General features: G+C 34.9%; 5 protein-coding genes across 6 annotated transcripts; 2 read left to right on the forward strand and 3 right to left on the reverse strand.

The window, feature by feature from the left end:
- Positions 1–193: 193 nt before the first annotated feature.
- On the forward strand, positions 194–3200 carry LOC108489349 (S-adenosyl-L-methionine-dependent uroporphyrinogen III methyltransferase, chloroplastic). 2 transcript variants are annotated; one of them, XM_017793840.2, is made up of 5 exons: positions 194–1138; positions 1238–1318; positions 1430–1499; positions 2239–2516; positions 2699–3200. In XM_017793840.2, exons 1-5 carry the CDS (start codon positions 581–583, stop codon positions 2843–2845), a joined length of 1134 nt encoding a protein of 377 aa, XP_017649329.1. In that variant the 5' UTR covers positions 194–580; the 3' UTR covers positions 2846–3200. The 2 variants fall into 2 exon arrangements, with proteins under 2 accessions (XP_017649329.1, XP_017649330.1); XM_017793841.2 differs by having other exon boundaries at positions 195–1138; positions 1241–1318.
- Positions 3201–3259: 59 nt separating this feature from the next.
- On the reverse strand, positions 3260–6961 carry LOC108489347 (glycosyltransferase BC10). Its single transcript, XM_017793839.2, has 2 exons — positions 5677–6961; positions 3260–4085 (listed from the first exon to the last, which is right to left on the reverse strand). The coding sequence occupies exons 1-2, from the start codon at positions 6199–6201 to the stop codon at positions 3447–3449; spliced, it is 1164 nt and encodes a 387-aa protein (XP_017649328.1). The 5' UTR covers positions 6202–6961; the 3' UTR covers positions 3260–3446.
- A 587-nt stretch (positions 6962–7548) lies between these two features.
- Positions 7549–8872, reverse strand: LOC108489350 (40S ribosomal protein S30). Its single transcript, XM_017793842.2, has 3 exons — positions 8718–8872; positions 8490–8627; positions 7549–7759 (listed from the first exon to the last, which is right to left on the reverse strand). The coding sequence occupies exons 1-3, from the start codon at positions 8719–8721 to the stop codon at positions 7713–7715; spliced, it is 189 nt and encodes a 62-aa protein (XP_017649331.1). The 5' UTR covers positions 8722–8872; the 3' UTR covers positions 7549–7712.
- Positions 8873–10543: 1671 nt separating this feature from the next.
- Positions 10544–15914, forward strand: LOC108487260 (uncharacterized). The gene is made up of 10 exons (XM_017791558.2): positions 10544–11045; positions 11476–11718; positions 12338–12499; positions 12615–12724; positions 13461–13569; positions 14422–14577; positions 14719–14834; positions 14934–15100; positions 15365–15495; positions 15582–15914. The coding sequence occupies exons 1-10, from the start codon at positions 10686–10688 to the stop codon at positions 15687–15689; spliced, it is 1662 nt and encodes a 553-aa protein (XP_017647047.1). The 5' UTR covers positions 10544–10685; the 3' UTR covers positions 15690–15914.
- A 1298-nt stretch (positions 15915–17212) lies between these two features.
- On the reverse strand, positions 17213–19167 carry LOC108488703 (transcription factor bHLH87). Its single transcript, XM_017792992.2, has 2 exons — positions 18981–19167; positions 17213–18877 (listed from the first exon to the last, which is right to left on the reverse strand). The coding sequence occupies exon 2, from the start codon at positions 18860–18862 to the stop codon at positions 17621–17623; it is 1242 nt and encodes a 413-aa protein (XP_017648481.1). The 5' UTR covers positions 18863–18877; positions 18981–19167; the 3' UTR covers positions 17213–17620.
- Positions 19168–22187: the final 3020 nt, after the last annotated feature.

A 22187-nucleotide genomic window follows, 5' to 3' on the forward strand; every position in this document is an offset into this window, starting at 1 on the left:
TAATATTTTAGTCCCTACATGTCATTCCACTAACGGCAAAGATAACGTGTAGGGACTAAAATGTCAGTTTTCAAATGTACAGGGACTAAAATTTTCTTTCTAATGGTAGGGGGACTAAAATGAATTTTTGATGTGGTACAGGGACTTGTAGTGAGCTTTAACCGAATAATATTCATTCGTCGATTGCTTTGCTTTTATTTTGGGTGATCTGCAATTGTTTGAATAAAAAAAAAGTTGAAAAAGAAAAAAACCAAAAACCTTTGCCCCAGTCAAAGAGGCAAAGAGTGACAAAAGCTCTCTTGGTGCCTCCAAAAGCTCTTTTCCATCGTCACCATTGTGGCTGCCACTGTCTTCTCATCTTTTCAATGATCAAAACAGTCCTTTCTTTCGCAGCAAACTCCTAATCCAACCCAAACTCTCCATCTCTCTCTCTCTCTCTCTCTCCATATATATATATATAAGACTGTTTGAACAAGTTCTGAACATTGTAGGCTGATTAAAGACAGCTACATCCCTCTTTTTGTGTCTGCCGGTTTTGAGTCTCTGTTCTGGCATTTTTACAAACACCCTGTAAACGAAAATGGCGCTTCCCTATACCCATCACTATGACCTTTCGTTCTTTGCTCTCAATTTAAAGAAATTTGGCTCTTCGCATTTGCAACCCTTTTGTTGTTTACGGTGCAATTCCAGCGTTTCATCTTCACCATTCACGGAGAAGCACTCGTTGCAGAGGTACCAAAGGGACCAGTGGGTCTACAACAACAATAACCAGCAGCGGCCGTCTCTCAGCTGCGATGATGAAGCCGCGTCTTGCTCCGTCCCGGCTGATAGCGACTCCATAAGGTTAAATGACATCGCTTTGCAGCTGCCGGAGCTCAGGAAGTTGCTCCAAGTTTTGAAACATAAGAGAGAAAGCTGTGGCGGCCAAGTACCCAAAAATGGACTGGGGGATGTTTTCCTGGTGGGGACGGGACCTGGAGATCCCGATCTCTTGACGTTAAAAGCTGTCAAAGTCATACAAAAAGCTGATCTTTTGTTGTACGATAGGTTGGTTTCTAATGCTGTATTGGACTTGGTTGGCCCCGATGCCAGGCTTCTGTATGTCGGCAAAACTGCTGGCTATCATAGTCGAACTCAGGTGAAGTTATTCAATTTCTGGGTGATTTATGTCAATTAGATTCCTCAGATTTTCTTTTTAATGCAATTGGCCAGTTCATTGATTTTTTGTGCTGTTTAGCAGGAAGAAATCCACGAGTTGCTTCTGAGTTTTGCTGAAGCTGGAGCTACTGTTGTTAGACTTAAAGGAGGGGATCCACTGGTGAGTCATTCAAACAATTACCAGCATTTTTCTCAATAAATTTGTAGAAATGGGTTATTAAGTCTGGTTCCTTCTGGGGCTTTTTCATGGAACAAATGTTGTGATCTTTAGGTATTTGGAAGGGGTGGAGAAGAAATGGACTTTTTGCAACAGCAGGGGATTCAGGTCAAGGTTATCCCTGGTATGATACTCTACAATAATCCTCTAAATTTGCATTAGCAATTTATGATAGATTAAGTTCCTTGTTTTTGAGGAAAAACATTTGATGATGCTAATGGTTAAACCATCCCTGGAGTGTAAAATACTGAACCACACCATTTTGACCAACATTTTTTCTTCTGATTTCATGTCCTGATTCCTGAATTTGAAAAAAGGCTATCATTGTCTACTGATTTTACATGATATGGACTTGCCTCAACTTCTTACTTTTCAACCGATCCTTTTATCTTGCCGGCTTGATTAGCTTTTCAAAGTTTTCTCAATGGGAATACTTGATTTTCTAGAAGGGGTTTAAGTGTATTTTGGTTTGTCGAAACAACAATGCGTAGATAGAGGGGAAAGCTGAGGTGTGTAACGTGTGTTGACCATATGTGCTGCATTAGCTGCATTCATATTATTCTTAGTTAAGCTTGTCTGGAGATAGTTTCAAATGGTAGGAAATATTTTTGGATGGAGAAAGGGAGCATTTTTCTCATTGGTTATTGCATCTCTTTGAGCTGCTAGCATACGGGTTCATGCATTTGAGACAATAACCAAAAGAACTAAAATTTTAAGATGTCTTCGATCTTGTTGGTCCTGTGCAGACTGTTGAGTTCTGGTTTAGGAAAGATGTTTGATGTTGAAGAATTGAAAAGCATAGTAATATAGAACTGATTGTGTGAGAAATGCCTTTCAACTCTAATATACATATTGCCTTGCAGGTATTACTGCTGCTTCTGGAATATCAGCAGAGTTGGGTATTCCTTTGACTCATAGAGGCATTGCAAATAGCGTTAGGTTTCTCACAGGTCACTCAAGAAAAGGGGGAACCGATCCTCTTTTTGTTGCTGAGAATGCCGCTGACCCTGATTCGACTTTAGTGGTTTACATGGGCTTATCCACCCTCCCTTCTCTTGCACAAAAATTGATACATCATGGCCTACCACCAGATACACCAGCCACTGCGGTTGAGCGAGGAACCACACCTCAACAGCGCATGGTAAGTACAATATCATGCATTACAACACCAAGGACGTCCAGTGGTTCCATTTTTATGTAGGATTTGCAATGTCAAACACAACATGAATTAATGCATTAGGAGGCAGTTCACTGAAACCATAAATCTCGTTTCCATTATGCGAACTAAGTAGGGTTTTTTTTTTTTTTTAAATAATGATACAGGTCTTTGCAAAACTTAAGGATCTTGCAGAAAAAATCAAAACGGCGGAGTTAGTATCACCAACGCTAATCATAATAGGGAAGGTTGTTGCCCTTTCACCATTTTGGCCGCAGTCTTTGACAGAAGCATCCCGTCTGGTTGAAGTTTAACTAAACGGACATCTATGAGCAGCAGCTTAAAAGGTTACAAATATGGATTTGGGATTTTAATAACAAGTGAGAGGTCAATTTCAAGGCTGATCTAAGGTGTAGGCCAAAGCAGCATTTTGGTCCTCCTTGGACTTGTTAATGTCAACAAGACGCAGCAGCAGCCACCAAATTTGATTGCGAATTTTGTTCGTCATTTCTTTTGTGACCAGTTGTAATTTTCTTCTTTTACATTTATTTTGATGGGACAGAGCCAATTGCTCCACTGCCTCACACTTGTAACATTGATGCTTTTTTGACTATTAATTTGACAAATAAAATATTGTTGGATACTTTTCCAATACTAGTTTATTTTAAAGTGTAATTTATTATGTGAGTACATTGATTCCATTGATTAACCATAAATTTGAGAGAAAATTATGTATTGATATTTATATGTTTTTATTACCAATATAATTAGTATAACAATAAACTAACAATAACAAAAAAGATATTTATGGGTCTCAAATCTCTACTTTTGTAACCCTTTGAATTTAATCCTCGCTAACGGAGACAGGGTTAGCTTTTAAGTATAATTCATTTGCATAATTTACATAATCCCTAATCAATACCTGAAAACTTTGGATGCCAACCCTAATAAAGGATCCAAAGCACTTGGAGCAAACTTCCTTGCAAAAAGATAGCAAACAGTTGATGGCTGGCCATTATATAGACAGACTTGACCTTCAAAAATTTTCTTAAAGAAACCTTCTGTTATGTCAGCTTTCCCGAATGTGGCCGGATGAGCTCCACCCCTTGACCAGTCGGTCCAAGTAAGAGTCCGGTTCGCCAATAGATGAGGCGATTGGATGGTCAGCATTGTTGGGAAATAGTGCTCGTCGACATAACAAGCTGGACGGCAGAATTTTTTGAACTTGGGATAATAAGTGGTGTCCACAACTATATCGATTGCAAGCTTTCTGTTAACTTCAAACCATTGAGACCCCTTACGCCATTGGCTCAGTGTGACTTCTGGTTCCATGTGTGGGTTGTAGCGCCCTCTCCCGTAAGGTCCAGGTTCATCGAATGAACCCATAAAACTGTACCTTGATCTCGATATGTAATGATAGATTATGCTGAAGTTGTGCAGAGGAATGCAGGATTCGGATAAGAGAATAAACCATTCATTGGAGATGTCGAGCAATGCATTGGCAAGGAGTCTTCTCTCTGCCTCACACATACTCATCCTTCCCCACTCCACCATCTGCAAAGATTTGTACAGAACAACGTATAATGTTGTCTCTAAGAACTTCCTTCATTGAAATATGTTTTCATTTTTCATATGCTAGTGTTTGAAAATGCTACGCAATGCTGATCAAGGTTTTGTACAAACAAGTTTCACAAAATAAAAAGTACAAAAAGATTTACAACTCCAAGCACAAAAAAGGGTAAACATGCAAGAATGTCGGCAACAAGTGATGGACTGATAGTACAAAGCTTAAAATACAATCATTTTAAAAGGAAGGCACAACCAGTTGTGTTAATCAGTATGTTACTTGAACTTGAGTATAAGTGTGAGACACGAGTATGTATTTAGCACGGATATGCGTAAATTTTTTCTAAGTTTCATGCATTGACATCCTAGGTGGATTGCAATGGCCACGACTACCTCCAAGAGGCAAAGATTGCTTTCACCAATCACTCAGAAATCGAGACACAAGTTTTTTAGACCTTACAAGATGTATTCATCCAAAATATTGCTAGTGCATATTTATAACTAATCCTGATTCTCAAACACATATCTAATTACTATGATTAGAAAGGAAAAAAAAAAAAATCAAGAAACAGAAAGTAGAGTAGGGCTATGTTATTCATACTTGGGTGGAACTGTCAGATATAGATAGCATTCACTACCAATATGTTCAAAAATTTCAAGATTTCTATGCTTTGGAGGGTCTTTGGAAGATCGTATCCCCAAATCCATATCCACTTAGATGTCGAACATGGAAACTTTAGAAAAAATGAAGAATCAAAATAATATAGGAGTAAGGAGATGATTAATAAGCATCAGGCACAATGAGGAAGAAATGGTAGATAGATGTTGCAGCGAAAAGCTTCGGTTATGCACCAATGCAAAGATTCTCATACAAGAAACGATCCAAAGCTATATCTAGGTGTTGGATATTGGTATGTGTTTGACATGGATATGTTTAATTTTTCTAAGTCTTTTTCATGTAAGTTGGAGTCCTCGGAGGATATATCCTCATGCCATGTCCAAAAATGTCTCATACATGAGTGTTAAACACAGGTACCTCAAATAAAATGAAGAGTTTGAGCAACATTCAACTTAATGCCACGGGCTTATTTTCTTTTTCATAGTATCAATAACGTCATAACATGTAACACATATTTGAACATGGACACAAGAGTATTACCCTCTAAATATATAAAAGGGAAAAACTTGAGTATATCCATGTCGAACACATCCATTCATATTTGAATTAACCCCTAAATTTTGGTACTACAGTCTAAAATTGACATTTCACTTCAGCAGTTAATATTACTACCACCAACTAGTCACTAAAAAGGGGTATTCTGGATTCTACCATCCCTTATTGCAAATAAATTTACATGACTCAATGATAAATTAGAAATCTGCAATAGAAATTAATTCATAAATAACATGACTCTTTGGTAAACTAACATAGAAAAACGTAGATAAAGGAGAACAACAAATTAATAGAAAAATGGACCAAGTAACCATCACAAAGATTCAACAAAAAGGAGCTCAAGAAATTTCTGTTAAAACGTCTCCATACAACAAATGTGAAAAAAGATGAAAGGTTAGTTGATACCTGGCTTGGGATTTGTCTCCCATAGAAGGGGGATGATGGCGGATACCCAGCAGTGTAAGATGGAAGGGCATGGACATATATCGAGTAAAGTTCTTCATGCCCTTTGAAGAATCGATCCCAAAGAGGAGCCAGTGGCAATGGACCCTTGGTCAAGAACATGAAGGCAATCTTGGGGACTCTCTTAAAGGGATAATCCTTGATTTGAGGAACAAATGAAGCTCTCCACAGTAATTCTGTATCATTCATATTATGCATCAAGTTTGAAGGAGGCCTAATAAAATTGTCTATGGTAGTACCATCATCTTGAAACAAAGGCTGAACAGCGGATGTTGCTTTAGTTGCTAGCTGCTGGACCATAGAAAATCGTACTGAATACATACTGATGATCGATAATCCGACGCCCACACCCAGAAACAACAAACAAAATACAAGGAGTCTGGAAGGCAAAGCCCTGAAGAGGTTCGTTTTGTTTGCAGAAATGGGTTCTTTACCTTCCTCCATAGCCACTACCCTTGGCTGCATCATAACTTAATCTCTCAATTAAAACCAAACCAAGAAGGACCCTTTTAGGATCCAAAATTCTCCCACGCAGGTGATAAAACCAAGACTTTGAAACACTGTCTTAATACAGAAAGATTAGTGGTATAAAAAAGAAGTGACCCAGAATAGATCAGCTTTTCACCAACTAGAAGGGAAATAAGTATAGGAACAGCGACAAAAAGATTTGGAAGAATCAATGAGCTTTATTCCCGTGATATCGGAGAAATTAATAAAACACAACATATGAAAACAATGCTGAAGAGATTTAAAGACAGAAAAGAAGGGAACAAAGTTGTGTTGTTACGATACGTTTGGGATGTTTGTGTGTGTTTTTACCAAGGTTGAATTTAATAGGAAACGAGATGGATCGATTTCTTGAATGCCGCTAGCTTTGGGTTACTGTCTTTTTTTAGTAATAGGAGACACAGATTTATGGGACTTTTCTTTAATGGCTTTTGTGTGTACATGGGATGTTTTTTTTTATTTTTTATTTTCTTTTTGTTGGTGTTAACTTTATTTTTTTACCTAAGTTGAAACTGTTTGAAGTAAAAAAAATTGGAGAAACCTAGAATATGGTAACAAGTATACTTGTCCGTTGCTTTGCGTTAAGAACCGTGCAACCATGGCTACTGGTGATGGTAGAACTGTCTTCAGTTTTCAACAATGGGGGATCAACTTTTCAGATGGAATACAATTCTTGATTAACCTCTGGAATTTCCTTCAGTTTTAAGAATGTTAAAAAGAATCTAAAAGAAAAAACGATAAGTGATTATAAAGTAAGCAAAGAGATTACTACTCATTGGACCAACACCACAATGTTGCAAATAAGAGATGAGGAGATGTCAAATTGTGAATTATTGAAAATGATTGATGGACAAGTAGTTTTCAACTTTTTAAAGATGGGGAATGATTCGGATACGAGAAATTTCCCCCACATGGGTCACGACAATAGAGCATGCTGCTTGAAAGTCAAAGGCCTAAAGAGCCCAAACTAGGAGAGGCCCAGTATTCCCAAATCACTACCACCACTTTTGAGATTCATACCAAATAAGATGATTTAGGGCTTAAAGTTTATGATTCAAGTAATACAAGCTCACAATCAACTTGAGTCAAACATAAGAATACTCAAATTCAACTCATTCACTTATTCAATCCAAGCTCAAGTTGCTAAAAGCTTGAGTTCAAGCTTAGGGGTAAAAATGGCCATCTATACTCATTGTTTAATTTTCTCCATCAAACAGCAGACTGATAGCCACATCATTTCCATATTCCTTATTAGAGGTAAATAAATCATCTAATGATAGTGCAGGAAGGAAAATAGGAAAAAGAATGTAAAGGATCAGAAATGGAGGGCATTAGTAAATATTTCAAAACAACAGATACCGATGTTATAGTTTTCTTAAAGCAAAGAAAGACTCGAAACTAAATCATAACAATGTAATGCTAATGAAGCTAGAAAATTATCAATATAATGTAAGACTCCTACATGTCCGGCCTCACTTCTCTGACGAGTTGGGTCCGCGCTTCTTCCCAAAGCCAACAACTGCAAACACCAAACCAATAAAACAATCCATTACATGCTCAATGTGCAAAATTTCAGGATGAAACACAAGAATAAACCTTCTTCAACAAATCAATTCTCAAAAGTATTTAAGAAGATAAATAAATAAATAAAAGACCATAAGCAAATAAAACTGATAACTCCTAGTAAAAAGTAACATGGTCAAGGCACCATATTCACCTTGTCTGAGAGTAAAATTCATTCACGAGAATAGGTAGAAGAAATTACAAATAATGAAGGTTCGATGAAACTTAATCTAACCCAAGGAGAAGGAACTAAATAGGGTGAGCAGACAAGAACTGACAGTAACAGTTGGTCCAAGAAAACAGCAAATTCATCATTAAAATGATTCACTGTAATTAGAGCTACAATGTAAAGTACTCATTGAACCGGACTTTCTGAATATGCCGAACAAAACGATTATCAACTACACATATGTTGCAGATAAAGTAAGATACTGATAAATCCGTGGTCACGTTACATTTGGCTTAAATCCAATTCTGAAACAAAATCCAAAACCAATTAACAACATAATTTCATCACTAAAATGACCGCAGACTATAACTGTAAACATAATTCACTTTCTTTCACATAAACAACTTTTTTAAAAAAGGAACGGGATAACTGATTACTACTTTTTCATTTTACTTGAGCAATACTCGTAATATATATAAAAAAACAAAAGATAAACAAGGAAAAGAGATGAGCTAACCGGCAGTGACGAAACGACGATTGTATTGCATCCGCTTATAGGCACGACCTCTGGGCTTCTTCTTCTTGTCTTGCTTGGCTACCTTTGGAGTTTGCCCTCTCACTTTCCCGGCACGTGCCAACGATCCGTGAACCTTACCTGTACGCCAATCACACTCATAGATAAAAAATCAAATTAAGTTAAATATAAGAATTGGCAATAATATCATATCGGAAGCTGAGGGTTTACCCATTTGTGATTGTCGTCGCTTCTCTAACTGGACTCTGATTACAGGTGGTAAGAGAGGATGGCGACTTTTGGAGGAATTTAGGGTTAGGGTTTCTTTATCTGGTATTTATTAGAGAACAAATCTGAACCGTTTTAGAAATTGGTTTGGGCCCTTAAATAGAAGCCTGCAGCTCAAAACACAAATTGGGTTGGCCTTTTTATAGTCCAAAATCGTTTAATATATCATTTCATTTTTCAAACTTTTCATATTTTCTTTCTACTACTAATTTAATTGAAATGATGGGAATTTTTATTATAAAATAATGTCATATTAATTCCAATTTTACAATCAATTTATCCTGAAAATAGTCAATAATTATATTATACACAACAGATATAATGAGTTTTAGTTTGAGTTTGTCGAAATTCATATAAAACAATTTCTTTTTGAAAAATCATAGGATTTTTTTCAAATAATTAATTACAAAAAATATGAAAAACATATTAATTATGAAAATAGATATTTATTACAGTGTTCTGACGGTGTCACTTGATAAATTGACAGCACTAGACTAAAATGTAATGACCCAAAATATTTGAGAACTTGATATGAAATTTTACCATTTTAAGGTGCCGTCACACTTAGAAAGGGCAAATTCCTTCATAAACCCCCTCTGTTTATTATTTTCTTTTTATTTCCCTTTTAACATAAAAAATAAAGAAGCTTCTTATCAATTAGTTTCAAAAAGTTTTTTTTACCAAAAAGTGTTTTTGTAAAAATTTGATTCCAACTAGAAATAGATTTTACTTATTTTTAGAAAATATTTTTTTGCTCAAATAATATCCGGCATAATAGTTAACAAAGATTGATAGTATTTTTTTCACTCACATTATATTTAGAAACTATAAATTTAACGAATAATTGTAATTTATAAAATAATAAGATTTTTCTAAAGTTTTTATAATTATAATTTTATATAGTGTTCGTAAATCAAATTGATAATAAATTGATAATTATTTTTATAAAATAAATAAAATTTATTTCTAGTTGAAATTGACTTTTTATAAAAATACTTTTTGGTAGAATTTTTTGGACTAATTGATAAGAGGCCTTTCTATTTTTTATGTTAAAAGGGAATAAAAGAAAATAATAAATAAGGGGGATTTATGAGGAAATTTACCCATTTGAAAGCTTGGAGGCAGCACCTTGAAGTTTTTTTTTCCGGCTCCCAATTAAAATAGTAAATTTGCATTTGAAGTCCCTAAATATTTTAAGTCATCACATTTTTGTTTGGTGCCGCTAATATATCGAGCAACACCGTTAGAACATCTGTAACAAATATCTACTTTTGTAATTAATATGTTTTCTATTTTTATAATTAATTATTTTTATAATATTTAGGTAAAGCAATAAGAAAAATTATTTGGAATCATTTTTATTATAACAAAACTTGGAATGATTAAGAAAAAAAGACATAACATGGATATTACATGTCTTTACATTGAACTATTAAAATCAATTATAAATTTACAATGTCTTGTTTTAAATATATAAAAAGATATATCTTATATTTTAGTAATTGTGTTGTTTTTTATTGTGTTATCTTTTCTACTAGATTTGTTAATGGTAAACTATGTTGGAAAATAAGATTTAAAACATCAGTTTAGATAAAAAAAGTTTATTTTCTAAATAAGTTAAATTGTACTTATTTAATGTTATTTAAGTATATATATTTTTATTTGTTAAAAAATATTTATTTTGATATTTTGAATATATTTGATATATAAAATTTTTAAAATTTATTATTATATAAAAATAATATAAACTTTTTAGTACAGACAACTTAAACAAAATTTTAGATTCAACTGAGTTTCAACTTAAAAGAACCTACCTAATTTTTTTAATTAGATCGGTCCGGGTGTAGTCCATATTATGTGAGACCTTATCTCGATATTTATCTCCATCTTCGTAAACCCAAAACCCCTAAAATGGCCACCATCCCAAGCCATGCCTTAAGACACCTCACTTTAACTCGGCCATGGCTCCGCAAAATCCGCTGCACAACCTCTCTCGCGTTTTCCAGTCAAGACCTACTCCTAACCTATCCTGACGACGACAACAACAACAACAACGATACTGACCACACCAAAAAGACCACCAACAGCAAGTCACAAGCTTTCTTTCCAAAGAAAAACCAAGTCTTGGAGCTCGAATGTGAAAGCTTGGCATTTAAAGGCAAAGGTGTTTGCAAGGTGGCAGATTCTGGGTTTGTTTTGTTGTGTGACAATGCACTTCCTGGAGAACGTTTCATTGGCCGTGTTAGTCGTAAGAAAGGAAGTTACGCTGAGGTAAATGATATGTATTCTCACCATAGCCACCATCTTGTCCTTTTAATTCGTTTGTTTAATTTGAAGATACGCTGATGTAAATTGAATATTAATTTGAGTTCATTATCTATGATTGGCTATTCATGAGATTCAACAATAAGCAAATCAAGTTATCATCTTTGTTTTAGCTACAAATTTCAAATTTTGAGTTAATGTCTTGAAGAGAGTAATCTCCACAAAATAATTGTTTGTGTAATCTGAAGCATTTCACATTTGTTCATGAACTCTGTTTGTGTATTTTCCTCTAAACTGGTTTATGACATTGTGAAAGGCGTTAGAGTAATGTGGTCGGGTTAAATTTTGCTGAAATGAGTTATATGGGTTTAGATAATTGTTTATGGAGACTTGGTGCTTCATTAATTATATGATGTGTTATTTTGTTAATATACAGGTTACAAAGTTGAAGACATTATCTCCTCACAGGGACTTAGTAGATGCCCCCTGTGAGTATGCATCATATTGTGGAGGTTGTAAAACACAAAACTTGTCTTATGAGGCTCAGCTCCGAGCTAAGGAGCAACAAGTACGTGAATTGGTCATCCATGTTGGGAAGTTATCTGATAAAAATCCGGATTTCGAATGTATTATGAAGCCCATAGTTCCCTGTGATGTACAATTTCATTATCGGAATAAGGTTAGTGTGATATTTAGAGCTTAGTAAGGCTTAGTTCTATTCTATGCTAAAATGGGGATATTTATATCTCTAGCTAGCTTCTTAAAAGCATATTGTCAAGTAGTTGGTGTGGTCTGCATTTTTTGTGAATTTAATCATCTGATTTGTATTGGGACTTCTGTCACTTGGGATCCGTTTTGAAGTATCTTATAGTTTTTGGATTTGTAAGAACCCATGCACTTTTTTTTGTTTAGTTTCGTTTTCCTTAACTCCAGTGAGGTAGTTTTGATGTGTTGGGTTGCATATAGAGAAAATTGCACTTGTTTAATTAATGAGGTTGACAACAATGGGAACACTTGAATTACTATGTAGTCATGACATTGCAATCTACACCTTATGAGTAGAGCCAAGGAAAGTTTGTGAGAAAGAAAAAAGTTCTTGCATCTTGTATACATACTGTTTTTCCAAATATTTTTGGGGTTCTTTTATTTTATTTCAGCTTCTGTTAAAGGAAAACAGAGATCAGTTACATTCATTTGTATTGACCATATAACTTAGTGCTAATAATTTACAGTTTCTTTTGGCCAAATAAATTTGTGCATATGATACATTCTCAGCTGCTACTTTCCTGCTTCTGCAGATGGAGTTCTCATTTGGATCTCAGAAATGGTTACCCAAGGAATTATTACATGAGAAACTAGATGGTAATGACAATTATGCACTAGGACTGCATGCTCCTGGCTATTTTGATAAGATACTAAATGTGGACAAATGTTTATTACAAAGTGAGCCTGCAAACAAGGTGTGTGTTCTGTTTTCCTCTTATTACTTAGCACTGTTTGTTCTATAAGGCACATAATGCACATAAGCTATCTTCTTAGTTTTGTTATATGATATACTTAATTTTAGATATGTAGATCCTTGCAACTGTCCAAGACAATTGGAAAGATCCAGAACTAGGTCTTTCTCCATACAATGTTCACTCCCATACTGGATTTCTTAAACATCTAGTTCTGAGAACTGGAAGGTACTTTTATTTTATTGTTTAATCTGCTACCGCTTATGTTTTCATATTTAAGCATGATGTCTTTCTTTATGACTACACATATTAGACACTAGTATTGCAAAAACTAAGTACATTTTCTTGTTAGTTGCATTGTATTTAACCATTTTTGACTAATAGGCTAAGATATTCTGTTAGACTATCTGGAAATTAGAAACTGAAAAGTAAAAGATCAGTGGAACAAGAGTGGTAGAAGTGGCGAGATCCTTGTGGGAGTTTTCTTATTAAATCCAAATAAAATACTGACGGATCAATTCAGTAAATTAGTATATTCAATTATTCATAGATTAGTTTCAAGTATTCATTAGTTGACTAAACTTATTATGCTTGTCTTCTGGATATCTCTTTCCCCTCTCGTTTGGATAAGACTTAAGAGGTGAACTTGTATGTGTTCTTAGGAGTTCTTTCAAGATTTTACCATAAAAGGAGAGATTTGTGGGTTTGTGGACTAAGATAGGAATTGGTGACTGGAGGAACTATCACTATTTATATGGTTCTAGTATGTGCGAATTTGGTACTTAGTAGGCAACTTCTGGTCTTTTGGCTTATTCATGCAATCATGTTATCAAATGATGTCATTTATCGTAAGAAAATAATCAAATGGTTTCAATATGTGTTTTCTCTCTAAGTTCATGGATCTTTAATTATCATTTTTTCTCTGTGTTACCTTCATATTCCAAAATTACGATTTGTGTTTCAGGAACATGAAGTCTGATCTCCCTGAACTTATGGTTAACTTTGTCACCTCATCTTACAAGCCAGAGATGCTGAAACCCATGGTTGAGAAAATTTCAGCTATTCCTGAAGTGGTAAGTGTTAATTATGCTAATTTTGTAAATGTGGATTTGCTTTATTTTGTTTATATGGTGAGATTTGCTTTTGACATACTCAGGCCACCCAATTTTTATCCGTGGCTTGATTCTTGTATTGGATGAAAATTGAGTGACCCCAAATCTGATTAAACTCCACAAGACCAGTTATCTGATAGAGCGAGCTTTATATCTCCCCAGCTTCTTTAGTTTCATTCTTAGATCCCAGGGTGGATTGGTTTGACTGACTGGAAATCTAAGCTAATAATTGATGCAAAATGAGGCTTCATAAATCTCTTTGCATCAAATGATATGATCAAAGAAAAAAAATTTACGATGTCAAAGCCAGCATTTCTCAATCACGGTTTTTCTCCCCTTCAGTTGGACAAAAACTCAAAATGTCTACTTACTGATTAGGTACTTGAAGTAAAAGTTTTATGCTTTATTCCCAATCAAATTTGCAATCCTCATTATCTTTTGCTTATGATTTTGCTTGAGAATCTTAAAGATGGACTGTTTACATGCTAACATTTGCTTATAATCCTAAGTTCCTCCCTATTTTTTTTCCTTCTGTTGTGAGAAATGTACAGAACACATTAAAATGTTTCTCTTGATTGTTCTTGGATTCTGAGTAGACTCTTTTTTTATCCCCTCAGGCGACTTTTATTTGTACATCTTTATGCTCTTCCATCTTTCCTATTGATTTTTTTTTGGAAACTCATCTTTAAATTGGTCATGATATCCTTTGAATGTAATTCTTCATTAGAGAAAGTGTGTTGCTTAGCATGATCTTATATAATTTTTTATTGACAAAATTTTGTGGTTTTCTGTTTGTTGCCTGATGCTTTTTAGGTTAGTATTATGAATAATGTAAATACTTCTGTCGGTAACACATCTGTTGGCGAGGAGGAGTATACATTGTATGGGAAATCTACAATCACTGAAAGTCTGAGAGGTTTAACATTTCAAATTTCTGCAAACTCCTTTTTCCAGACAAATACTCATCAGGTATGTATTCTGACTGATATTATATGCCTTCATATGTTGTGCTTGTTTAACTGTATTTATTACTTGGATTATTTGTTGTTTTCTTTCATGATTACTGTTCATGAGTTATAACTTTAATTTGAAATGATTTTACATTGTTAGGCTGAGGTTCTGTATAAACTAATTGAAGATTGTGCTGGCCTGAGAGGAGATGCCTCCGAAATTGTCCTCGACTTATTTTGTGGGACAGGAACCATTGGCCTAACACTTGCAAAAAAGTATTCCCTTCTCGACTTGTATTAATTGGTCTCATATACTCATGTAGGGAGATGTCATACAAATATCATACTTTGCCATAATAATTTTATATTTTTCAGGGCTAAACATGTTTATGGTTATGAAGTTGTTGCTCAAGCTGTTGCAGATGCTCATAGAAATGCCAAGCTGAATGGAATAAGTAATACTACATTCGTTCAAGGAGATCTTAATAAAATTGATGAAAATTTTGGGAAGCATTTTCCAAAGCCAGATATTGTTATTTCAGGTTATCCTCCTATTAGAAACCTTGTATATGTAGCTTTACTTGCTATTTTAAATAGTGTTTGAAGTATTATTATAGGGGTGTGTGTGTATGCGTGTGATGCCTGATAGCTTTGCAAGGTGAGTGAAAATTGGGGTTGGAACTGGTGAAATTATTGGTCATATTGTTTAGAAAAAGGTAATACAAAATCTTGAACATTATTTTATCTGAGGAAATTTATCTGCATCTATCCTATGTTGATGTTGAAGTTTTCAACTTGATTTGCAGATCCAAATAGACCCGGTATGCACATGAAGTTAATAAAATTTCTGCTAAAGCTTAAGGCTCCAAAAATTGTTTATGTGTCATGCAATCCCGCGACTTGTGCTCGCGACATTGATTACCTTTGCCATGGTGTGGTATGTATGGTATATCTTTCATCTCCATTGTTGAAAATCTAACAATCTATCATATGAACCATTTGGAAAACCTCAATTTGATGCAGATGGAGCAAAATATCAAAGGATGTTACAAGTTAAAAAGCATACAGCCAGTAGACATGTTCCCCCATACTCCCCATATTGAATGTGTTTGCCTATTGGAGCTTTGTTGAATGATAGCCTTCACCTATGGGATATATGGGATTCTCTATTTTATTTCATGATAAAAATTATAAGTACTGTAACTTATAATAATTCAATTTTGTTTTATATTTTTGGTCCATAGATTTTTAATTGTTGCATTACTTGGTTGGAATAATGAATATCAAATTTGCTCATATTTTTCTGTAAAAAATGTACATGTTAATGAATAAACACGGTGAAATTTAATTCCATAACTGAGTCCCAAATTCAAGAATTTGCATCTCAGCCACATCAGGTTCTAGCCTCTAAAACATTTTTTTTTCATTAACCTCAAGTCCCTCACCTTATAAATCCGGGTGGTTTACACCCTTCAGGTAGGCTTCTTATACAATGTATTTTGTTCCTCAATCAAGGTGTAATTAATGGAGACTTAAAAGATTTTGAGTTATTTCTTCTATTAACATGATATAAGTATTACTGATTAAGCTTTAATTTAGTTAATATTATTGTTATTGCAACGATCAAAAAATATCATTTGAGTGTGCCTTTTTTCCTCTTATATAAAGGTTGAAAGGGATTGAATAGAAATAGATTTTATATATAAAAAAATAAGTTGCCTTGTATCTCATAAATAAGTGGTGATGTAATATTTAAAACCTATAAGGGTGTAAATATATTTACCACAATAATATACTTGAGGGCTGAGTCCTCGTAATACTAAAATATTTTTATATGATATTTCTTTGTAATAAATGTATGAAGATATTAATATAAAATATATTCTTCCAACTATACGAAATACATGCATGTAGTCGTATTCAATCGTATTTGGATAGCCAATAAAAATAGAACAGTGTAGCTATCTGTTCCCACGGTTAAGAAAATAACATTTCCCTTCATTACACTAAGAGTCACTAGTCAGCCCGCAGCAGCACGTAAAGGCAAACATATAGCTGTCCATACGACACCAATGCAACAGCTACAACCACAAGGCCTCAACACAAAGTCAATTGTTCCAACTTGAACTCCAAATGTGCTAATGCACATGCAAATTCGTTGTTTTGAAACTTATGGAATGTGGTCAGTTTGAATGACGAACAAAAAACCAAAAACCCCAGCCTCAGATATGGGCTACTTTCTCAACAGATTGTCTAAATTTAGCATCTACTTCCAAACCACAACCCCCCTCCCATTTGATCCAATCAAAACCAACTTTTCCCCCCACTTTTACAAGAAAAGGCTCAAGTATTTAAAAACTTATCAAAACCCCACATCACCATCATTATCACCATCATAATGAAGGCATTATTAGTTGGATGATCCTAGGGATTGTATAAAGTATAAAACAGAAGTGGGAGTTGAATAATCACAAATAGACCTGCCAAAAAAGAAGCATAAACATGTGCTGAGCAATTAGATTCCGGGGTGGTTTTCAAGAGCACGCTTTGGATTGAATCAAGGAGACCGAACCACTGGCTGCGGACAGATTTTTTTTAGAGAATGTTTTTCTTTGCTTTGGTTAGCTAAACAAAGTAGTACACATTAAAGAAAAAACCAAAATATATAAAAGTATCTCCATGAAAAAGAAAAAGCTTTTACAAGTACTGAGAATACATTAAACAAATTATATTAAACTAGACTAGTAAAGTGATGATCAGAATCACTTTTCTGGCCTTTGATCTTAATCATAAGTGCTATAATTGCTAAGCCTTTTTCTTATGAAAAAAAGGTTGTCAAGAACTAAGCTCCCTTTCTGCTCTTGGGTGGTGCTTACAATGATGATGATAATCATGAAATCTTTCATTAGGAAGATATATATATATATATTTCTAACACTAGATAACAGAGGATAAAATGTAATGATGAAAATGATGATGACCCTGGATTTTTCTAATATAGTTGTTCTGAGACTGGGACATGTTAATCATTATGAAGATGAAAGGATGGTGCAATATTTTTTTCAACTCTGGGAATGGTGAATATGATCATTAGGGTTTAGGAGTGGAAAGCTATGTGTTTGCATGGGGAGAGAGTGGTTGAAAGCAATGTTTGAAGGAGGAGGAGCATTCATTGTGTCAAGCTTGTTGCCTAGGTTTTCTAGTGCCTTGACTTGGGACCTAAGGAACTTTAGATAATTTGCAGCCTCATCAAGCATTGATGCAGTATCCATCTTGCTCCCACCAGGAACCAGCTTCTGCAGAACCCTAATTCTCTCACTTATCCTCTCCCTCCTTTGCCTTGCTGCAACAGTTTGTGGATCGGTTGATATCCTCACGTTCTTCCTCTTTGGTTTCTCCACCACTTCCAAGCCTAAGTTCACAGGCCTGAACGCTGCAGCTCGATAAATCATCTCTTTCATTTGTGCAATGGCCTCTGGATCAGGTTCTTCAATGGAAGAAGAAACTGATGAACTTGCAGGCTGTTGAAAGTTGATATTCGATGAGCTTGAATGCTTTTCCGATCTGATTTTCTTTGCTTTCGGTGGGTTGTCAGGGAAGAGCTTAAAACCACCTTCTGCTGCAGAAAGGTCAGTATGAAGAAGATTGAAGTAACCACAATTTGGACCAAATGTTAGCTCAGTCTGGTCATTTTTTCTCTTTGAAGAATTACTAGACTTTGTTTGTGATAGATTTTCATTATTGATGCATCGATCTGAAGAACTCTGGGACACTATTTCTTCGTGCCCATTTCTTCCCGTATTTGAGCCATTGTTTTCAGACCCTGATGAAACTGCACTGCTAGCAGCAAAATTCCATAAATTCTTACAATCAGAGAAAATCATGGAAATCCCATCATCTTCAACTGATGTATCAGTGTTGCTATTGGTAGCAGAGATCAAGCAATCAAGAGACTCAAGAGAGCCTGTTGTTGTAGCACCACCACCATTGATGCCTTGTGAGTGAACCGGCATGCCAAAATCAGAAACCGAACCATTTAACGTACTAAAACCATAAGCTCTACTCATCAAAGGAGAAGAGAAAAGCCCTTGTTGTAAAGCATCCTCCAAGTTGCCAGATTTTTGCAGTTCTTGAATTTGATAGAATATATCTTCTGGCAGATCATCCATCTTGCCACCATACATGAAAGAATTTAAAGAGTTGGGAATTAAGAAATAACTATCTTCCATATCATTTCGCTCATTGTTCCACACAGGCAACGATTTTGCTTCAATTTCTGGGCCATCCCATCGCAAGCCATCCATGGATGAAACTTTTTTCTGAGCCAAAGCAAAACAACATGACAAAACTGAAAGGTTCTAAAGCAATTTATGATCACTTTATTATATAGAGTTTCATCAACAGATAAAAGATAGTACATACCAAATCCAGGAAGCCGCCACTCTGGTTATTAGCTTTGCCAAAAGAAACCAACGAGTGAAGAATATAGGACAAAGTTGGATCAAACCTCAGCTTAATATCACTTTCTGAACAACCTGGTAGTGCCCACTAACCGTCCTCTTTAAAACTGTGATCATCAACCCCCAAAAAGAAAACCATTGCTAACGTCAGTCTTGCCAAGTGAAGTTTGTCCTGTATAAAAACAAAAAACAAAAATTGAAGAAATTGCCCCCATGAAATCATCCAAAAAAAGATAAACATGAAAACAATACAGGAACCAGGAAAACATAAAGTTTTAATGTGAAAGGAAGATATTTCGTCTACCTTGAGCTGTTGTAAAGAAAAGTACTTACATGGTATGTGTTGAACGCATGCATGCTTATATAGATAGGAAGAATATATAGAACAAATACTTTCTATGAGGAAAAAAGGTCGCTCAATAAAATATAATTTCATATTTGAAAAGACAAGGCTTTTTGGTCGGTTTTGGGTGGGTGTGTAAGAGCATATTTCTGCAGATGGGTGCATCAGATATCAGAGAAGGTAGCATTTTTGAATCAAATACAACTATATAGTACATGATTTGGTGCATTTAATATGTGAAATGTCAATGCACGCGCGCCAGGGAATTGATAGAGCAATTCACATTGGAAGTCTAGGTGTATGCAGCAGTGTTAACGTTTAGGTTAGCAAGGGGTTAGGGCTGGGTTAAATTATTAATTAAGTTGCCAATTTCTATATTTCTTTATCATAATGCTGCGTAGTTTCTCATTTGTACTTTGCGAGAGAAAGAATCAAGGTCAGATGGTGGAATTACCAGAATATTTAACTCAAATTCTACACTAATAAGCTCCTTCCCGATACAATGCCTTGATTAACTCAGACCTGAAATACAAAGGCAAACCTGAAAGTGCACGAGAGCTGGTCATAGCTGTGTCTTGGACAAGTATTTTATGGATTTAGACCCGCCAAATTATTATTTAATAATTAATATTTTTAATATTTATTCAATAATAATTTGGGTTATTAGATTGATCCCGACTGAATTTGATTTTATTTATTTTGGTGATGGGTCAAGTCTGGAGATGAATTCAAATGCTTGAGTTTTTGCAAAATAAAGTAAGCTACAAGAGCATTATAGCTTGTATTTTGATACATTTTTTAATGTTTAAGTGAAAAGAAAATCATTGTAATGGAGAAAGTAAGAGATATTTATTGTTGAGAACAACGAATATGAGAGGAAAAAGATGATCCCCATAAGGGGTTTAATACCTATCCTTTATGCTTAATCGTTAGGGTTATTTCTCTTATTGTCGTGGTCTCATTTGTACCAAGTTGACAATTGGAGCTTTATTGATATGGTATAAAAGTTGTCCCCATTAGGAACTTTTACTCCGACTCTCCCTCATGTTGTCATATGTATTTTGAGATTCATCTTCTTGATCTCTATAGCTTTACTTTGTAGATCCAGCTCTACAACTTTTGCAACTTTACTTTTACAATGTGTTATTTTGGTTTCTTTCGACTCTACGAATCTCGCTCTGTAGCCTTTATAACTCTACCTTGCACATCCATTATTTTGATGTCTTTTCACATTACTATTTGGTACTGGTATCCATTATGCAAGCATTCTTCATTCTTTCTCAATACATCAAGCATTCTTCTTCATTCTTCATGCCTTCTCCATATTGTTTTTAGTTACTTCTTTGTTGCGGTAGTTCCTCTCTTATGTTGTTTTTGGGTTCTACTTACATTATGCTGTTTTGTGTTTTTACCTTTAGGGAGCTAACTCTTTACTACATTGTTTCGGATGCAACCTCTCCTATTTGCATTGGGTTTTACTCCGTGGAGCTTCGACTCTCTTCCATATTGTTTTGGGTGCAATCTCATGTTATATTCTCCCACATTCATACTATGTTTAGGTGCACATGTTGAGTGCACATATGTGATATTGGTTTTACAGCTTCCTACAACCTATTTTATATTGTTTTTAGGTGAAAATATATGTTAGCTTCTTAAAAATTCTTAAAATTTCTTTCATGTTGATTTTACTATGCCTATGCTATGTTAGTTTCTTTCAACTCCTTGCAACTTCTCCCAATTCTAGCTCTATTTACTTCCTATAGCTTTGACTTTTCACCATGTTGCTTTTTGGATGTACATATGATTATGGTATGATTTTCGCTATACAATGGGTGCACATGCGTCGGGTGCTTTTGGCCATGCTATGTGATGTAGCTCCCATATAGTTTGTGGTTTTGTTTCTGTGGATTTTCGGCTCTTTCTCATGTTGTCTTGGGTTTTACTTTGAATTTCTCCTAGGAGATACAATCAAACCAAAGCATGTCAACCCCTAAGGGACAAGATCATTCTCTTCCCAATATTACATGACGGAAACAAAAAAATCATGCTAGCCTTTAATAGGTCTTTATTGGGACACTTAATAATCCACCTCGAACCTGAGGGAGGATAGTGTTATACCGATCAAGAGTTCAGGCTTCAGGCCAAGACATTCAATAGTATAAAAGGACTAAATCCATGTATGTTATGTTTTTAGATATGTGTTTTGGGTTTCATTACTATGAGGGCTATAGTTACACTCCATGGACTTTGCAGCTTTACTTTGTGAATATGTTATGTTGATTTCCTTTAGCTCCCTGCAACTTTCTAAACCTTTAAATTCCTGCAACGTATCTCATATATGTTATGATGATATCTTTTTAGCTTCTTACACTTGAACTTTCGTCATGTTATTTTTGGTTTTCTATAACTCACAATCCTTTTCTACTACTAGCTTGCATTCCTACTCTTTATAGCTCCCAACCTCGCTATCTGCAACTCGCAATTCTTTAACATGCTACGGTAGTTTCTCAAGCTTAGGCTTGACTTTTTGTTCCAATTTTTCCCGTGATTCTTTATTATCTTCCTTAACTTGTCAAGCCTTGGCTTAAACTTTTAGAACATTCCATCAACTTTTTTTTTTTTTTTACAAATATCTCATGAACTTGCTTCTCAATAAGAAAACTCTTGTTAGTGTGTGAAGATAAAAATAAATTTATAAGAAACTAACAAATGCTCCAAGAAGTGTATCAATGTCACTTTTTTTAAGGTTCTGTTTGCCCCCACCTATATTATGGTATGAAAAAGAGTTGCTAGCAAATGAACCTCAATGACACAATGAAGTCCAAT

Source organism: Gossypium arboreum, chromosome 10 (genome assembly GCF_025698485.1).
Source record: "Gossypium arboreum isolate Shixiya-1 chromosome 10, ASM2569848v2, whole genome shotgun sequence".
Classification (NCBI taxonomy): domain Eukaryota; kingdom Viridiplantae; phylum Streptophyta; class Magnoliopsida; order Malvales; family Malvaceae; genus Gossypium; species Gossypium arboreum.